Raw genomic sequence first — 6,243 nt, 5'->3', positions numbered from 1 at the left:
AAGCGGGCCCCAAGCTTGGCGCGCTCGCTCCCACCCCTCCCAGATTCCCCGTGGTCACGTGGCCCCGAAGCGCGCGGCCCACGGCTTGCGCGCCACGGAGACTCCCCCCACTCCTAGCTCCCCCTCCTCTGTCCACGTGTCCGTTCCGCATTCCCAGCCTGGGGGCGCGCGCGGCTCCTTAATGAGAGTCGGGCCAAGGGCGGACCTCGCGATTCCGCTCGCCCCTGTTTTATGTTTGATTTTTCCTTCCCAACGCCGGCTAGCGCTGGGACCCGAATGGGGCCGGCCAGCTGCGGCAGCTGCGTTTCTCCAGGGTAGACGCCACCACAGTCACTGATGTCCCTTTTCAAAGGATGCACGCTCCCCACCGGGCGCCGGAGGTGTTTTGCAGCCGCTCTGCCAGAGGCGCGGGTAGGGGGCACCCTACACCCATCCCCAGAGTCCGCTGGGCACAGGCTGGGAATCAGCTTCGCTGCTGTGCCCAGCTCCTCTCGGGCCGCGGGGGCTCTGGGACTCAGCTTCGTGCGGGATGGGTCCGGGGCGCAGCTGTGGGAGACCTATTTATTCCGCTGCTGGGGAAGGAAGACGGAGAAGAGAAGGGGACAGTGCTTTCCTACAGGTTGTTTAGCAAGCCTTTAAAGAGTCGTGAGGTGGGGGTGGGGAACTGCCCCTCTTGCATACTCACTCAGGCACCTGCTGACTAGGGGGAGGGGTGGCTGGAGTGATATTTGTTCCTCCATCAGGCCCTTTCCATTAGAGTGCAACCTAGATCAGACCCGACAAGTCAACCTTCACCCCTCATCTGTCAACCAGGCATCGGATCCATGGCAGTGATTTTATAGCTTCATTGAGTATCAGCCCCAATCCCCAGAGGATGCATTTCAATTCCACCCTACTCTGGAGGGACAGGGTCTTCAACCCCATGGGCATATCCCTACTGGGGAGGATATGGATCTTGAGGGTCACCGTTTTATACCTCTGCACTCAACTGGAGTGAGAGTGTGGGGCCAGATCAGGGCAAAGCCAGCTGGGGTGCTCAAACCCTACCCTCCATCTGCCTGACTCCATGCTAGCCCTCTTGACCCTGAGAGCTTCCTTTCATCCAGGACAGTGACATTTTGTTTTTGGAAAATGTGTTTGCATTTTTCCTGGAAGCCTTCCTCCTCCCTGGCTGCTGGCTGTTGCTGCCTCGCTTGGTACTGGGGCCTGTAGAGGGCTGCTCTGGCCCTTCCCCCACCCCCACATCTGTCTGGAGTTGGGGGGAGGTGCAGCCTGGCGAGAGCTGGCCAGCTCTTGGAGGCCCTGGGGATAGAAGGTGCTGGAGTCGTCAAAGAAGATGATTCTCATTAGCCCCTAATGCCTGATGGCAATTAATGTCACCCAAAGGCTTATTCACCAACCCACTGAGAAGCAAGCTAGCAATCAGGCTCTGTGTGGGGGAGAAAGGGGAAAGATCCACCTCCTGAGGCAGGGGAGGGCTACAGGAAGAGTTGGAAGGAAGCCAGGAGGGCCCTCCATCCCTGCCCAGCACTGTATCAGAAGGGACATGGAGCCTGAGCATGGCCAGAGGGAAGAGATGAGGTACTTTACCCAGCCCAAGACACACCTCACTCTGTGTTGTGGATCAAATTTCCTTTCCCCTCAAATGTTCCCAGCTGACGCTGGGGTCTGAAGGGCAGCAATGCCACCCCTCTCCCAGCTGTCTGTGGAAACAGCACGGTGTTCTGGTCAGGGTGAGCAGGGACTCAGACATCGAATTCTTCTCTCTGCACCCCCATCTCACCCCACCCCATAGCTCTTACGTGATAGGAAAATAGACCTTCCTTTGAGATTGTTTCTCCTCCTTCCTCCCTCCCTTCCTCTCTGTCTCTGTCCCTCCCTTTCACAATAGTACGGTGCATATCTCCAACATCACAGGCATTGTAGGTACAACAGTGAGCAAGACAAAACTAGCTCTTGCCCTCATGGAACTTACTTTCTAGAAGGGAAGGCAGACACTAAGCTTCTAATTGCCTGCAATTGTGGTGTGATTCGGCATCACGCACTTTGCCCATCTTATGGAGAAGACTGAGGCCTGTGGTTGGAAAGGATGAGGGAGCAGCCTGCTATCTTTAGAGAATACAATTTCAGCCCCAGGTTCTTCCTGTACCTCTGATATGGAGCTACCCTTCCTGGATTGAAGCCTTCTGCCAAGTCCATGGGCCTGATGGTCATCTGACTCTCCAAATGCCAGATTTTCCTCCTCCTTGCCTCAGGGAAGTGAAGGGCAGCCGATAGCCCACCTGAGGAATAAAATATGACTCCAACCTCTAGTGCTCCATGGACCTGTCATTCTCAGCAGTGTAAATCCTACAGCTCAGAGAGAAGGCAGTTGGCACAAGGTAGACAGCCAGTTGTTTCAGCTATTCCAATCCTGCATGCCATGTACCCGGAAAGGGGTTCTATACATTCCCTCTGCCTTTCCTACTACCCCAGCAGACTGCCCTCAGTCTTACCTATGAGTCCTAGCTATGGATTCCCAACCAGCAATGCCACTGGAGCCTAGATAAGGGGAAGTCAGAGGAGCCATCCCAGCTGGAGCCCAGGCTGGAGAAAGGACCTGGCATGTGTGTACTCTTCCATCCCAGATGAGCACCTTATCAGCTTAAGGTGGTAGTGTCTCTGCTGTTTCCATTCTATTTGTGTCTTCCTGGACACAGGATTGGCAATGGTTGAAGGTTATCTCAGTCACCAGTTGCCAAGTGATACCTGGAACAGCCCTGTCCTCCTGCCAAGGAACCAGGCAGCAAGCGGGGTTCTGTCCCAGGCCCCAGTGCCCTGCATGGATGCTTATCAAGGACCCATATATAAACTGGCACCCACTTCCTCCCATGCCTGACCTGCCCTCATGATGGGCCAGGTGACATCTGTCCTTCAGCATGCCTCTGTTTTTCAGAATGTCTACCATCAGGAGACAATCAGACGAGCCAACGTGGAGCATCACGAAGACATGTTCCTGGGATCGTCCTGGAATCCTACTCTGTCTCAGCTCAAGGGGGTTCTGAGATTTCCTAAGCTAGCCCTCTCATTTTACAGCTGCAAAAATGGAGGCCTGTTAATTCAGTCATTTTATGAAATCCTGTGAAATTTTTATTGAGCTCTAATTGTGTGTGAAGCATTATGGAATGCTTCTGTACTGGAATGCATAGGTTGAACAAGACAGATAAGGCCCAGATGGCAGAAGTTCAAGAGTTTTCACAACCTATATAGAGAACCTAGAAATATTTAATGGCTCATCTTAATGAGTACGTGCTTTTTATGTGCCAGTCACTGGGCCGGGCATTTTGCATGCACTATCTGAGTCCTCACTACAACCCTGTTAAGTAGATATCGTTATTATTACCATTTTCCAGATGAGAAAACTGAAGCTCAGTGAAGGTAAATTTCTTGCCTAGGGTCATAGAGCCAGAAAGTAGCAGAGTCACAACTCAAAACCACATCTATGTGATTCCAAAGCTCAGGTACGTAACCCATTTAGCCATTTTCACTGTGATATGCGAGGGCCCAGGATTTCATATATGACAAAGCTATCATTTCTGGGTGGACGTGTTTATGGGCAGTGGGGTACCAGGCATAAATAGGCCATTCAACACGGGGAGGGCAGTATGTGAAGGAGGCCAGCACAGGGGCCCTGAGAGCACAGGCACCTCTGATGAGAAGGTAGTGTTCTTTCTGCAGTACTGTTCTGAGCAGCTCACCCTCTTGTTCCCCTTCCCCAGTACCCAGATTCACACCTATATGCTGTTGGACTTTCACCCCATTTAGTACACAGTTATGCATACACATGGCTATTGTAGCAATTGTCCAGCCTTTACCATGCAGCTGGGCTGCTTTGCCTTTCCCTGTAGGCTGAGCTCCCAGCTCAGATTCCAGGACCAATAGCGATATGTGGGGCAGGAGAATGTCAGCAGTGAAGGGCAGCGTGGCATGATTGCCAGCACGTGGCTTTGCCAAGCAGAGACCTGGGTTCCAGTCCTAGAAGGCAAGGCAACTGTATCATGCTGCTCAGTTGCTCATGCTGCTGTAACAAAATACCACAGACTGAGTGGCTTAAACGACAGAAGTTTTTTTTTTCCTCACCATTCTGGAGGCTGCAGTCCAAGATCAGAGTGCTGGCAGGGTTGGTTTCCTCTTAGGACTCTTTCCTTGGCTAGAAGATGGACACCTTCTTGCTGTGTTTTCACATATGGTCATTTTTCTGTGTTCATGAATCATAGTTTATCTTCCTCTTCTTATGAGGACACTAGTCATATTGGATTCAGGCCCCATGAAAATGGTTTCATTTTAACTTACTCACCTCTTTTAAAGACCTTACCTCCAAAGATGGTTGCATTCTGAGTTACTTGGGGTTGGAACTTCAGCATATGAATTTTGGAGGTAGAATATATATTTGAGAATAAAAAGGGGTTCTGTTAACCCATTTATGCCTGAGGTTGCAATTTTTTGAAGTTTTGCAATTGGATTTTGGCAATCACCTGGAGCAGTAGGATATAAATAATTCCCACATGGTTAGCATTCCAATAATGGAACACTGAGCATAAATGGGCTAAAATTACTTTGGAGCAGCAATCTTAAGTGGACCATTTAGGGCAAACTGGAACATATGGACACGCTAACATTCTGGCCCCATCACTCATTCTACAGCCTTCTTCTTTTAAACCACCACACCTCTCTGAGTCTCAGTTTCTTCATCTGTTGAATGGAGATAATCATACCAACTCCCCCAAGCAGGCACTTTACAAATACTAGTAAATGTATACTGATTACCTGACTGTACTGAGCACCACTGCATGCTCTGTATAGGTTAACCATTGCTATTATTGAAACCAAACTGCTCAATAAGGTTTACAGGCCTATGTGATTTGACTCCTAGCTGCTTTTCTAAACTCATTTCTTCCCCATTCCCCCCTTCTATTTTATTACACTGGAGCCACAAAGGCCACCCTGCAGTCATATATCAGGCACATTCCTGCCTCAGGGCCTTTGTACCTGTTTTTCCCTCCACCTGGAATGCTTTTCCCCTAACCCCTTGCTCCTTTACTTAATTCAGGTTTTTGCCCAACTGCCACTTCCTTGGAGATGCCTTCCAAGATATACGATGAGCTGATACAAAATAATCAACTATTGTTCTACCTTCATTGCTTTATTTTTTTATGCCACTTTAATTGGATTCATAGCAGTTGGTATTTTATTTTATAATATGCCTGTGTATCTGTCTCTTCCGACAGAATGTAAGCTCCCCAAGGGCCAAGATTCTATATGAACCATTCACCAATGTATCCCCAGTGTCCAGAATGGTGCCTGGTATATGTGCTCAACAAAATAAACTGACTAGATTATTTATCCATATTCACTGACTTCAGTAACTGGGTCTTTGATTTTACCCAGTCCCGATAAATGGGTCTTGGGTCTGTGTTCCCATAAGGACTCTGCCTGGCACCTCACTTCCATGATCTTCCAGAGCCTGGGAGCCCACAGCCCAAGCCCCCAATGCTTCTCTTGGCAGTCCCAACTCTTACTATGCCCTTTTACTTGCCGAGGGTGGAGTTCCTCCACCTGCCATGTCAGCCTCACCCTGACTGGCAGGGCTTGGGCTGGGACCTCAGAGCCCTGATTCTTCCCACCACTTCCCACCCCCACCAAGTCCTGCAGGACAGAGGCATCTTCATCTCCTACCATTCCCCAACGTGACTCCTCTGCTCTAGCTAGGCCAAGCCGAACTCCCTGCCACCACCATCACGAGGAATGCTCCTCTTCATGCCAGCCTCATTCTTCCCTCCCCACCTTTGTTCCTGCTGTACCCAGCTTCCTTTGTGCTCTTCTCCACCAATTAAAATCCTGCCCATCTTCACATTTCAGCTCAGGGGTCTTCTTTATGAAGTTCCCAGACACATTGCAAAATGGTTATATGGCCTCATGGAAAAAAGGAACAAACAGAGATTTTGGAATCAGGCAGAGTTCAAGTTCTGACCACATTTCCTTCTGTTTAGTTTCTTTCCGTACCTTGAGTGCCTAGTCATCACTACACAGTAAATTCCCCCTGTGATGGGGTCATGTTCTCATTAAGATTATTGCTCAGAATCCACCCCCTTGCTATTTTTATAATTAAGAAACCCAAGGCCCAGAGAGAGCTAGTGACAGGCCCAAGTCCACACATCCAGTTACTGGCACAGACAGGAATATAACCCCATGTAAGGATATGCC

General features: G+C 49.9%; 1 protein-coding gene across 1 annotated transcript; it reads left to right on the top strand.

The window, feature by feature from the left end:
- The first annotated feature begins 149 nt into the window (after nucleotides 1-149).
- LOC105508750 (chromosome unknown open reading frame, human C17orf102) lies at nucleotides 150-1,982 on the top strand. The gene is given in 3 exon segments (XM_011937675.1): nucleotides 150-295; nucleotides 298-622; nucleotides 1,892-1,982. Coding segments are annotated over 3 exon segments (480 nt in total). The 5' UTR covers nucleotides 150-231.
- The last annotated feature ends 4,261 nt before the right edge of the window (nucleotides 1,983-6,243 follow it).

The sequence above is a fragment of the Colobus angolensis genome, unplaced genomic scaffold (genome assembly GCF_000951035.1).
Source record: "Colobus angolensis palliatus isolate OR3802 unplaced genomic scaffold, Cang.pa_1.0 Scaffold167, whole genome shotgun sequence".
Lineage (NCBI taxonomy): Eukaryota > Metazoa > Chordata > Mammalia > Primates > Cercopithecidae > Colobus > Colobus angolensis.
Note: the sequence above shows the minus strand (reverse complement) of the source record. Positions and strands in the feature narration are given on the sequence as shown.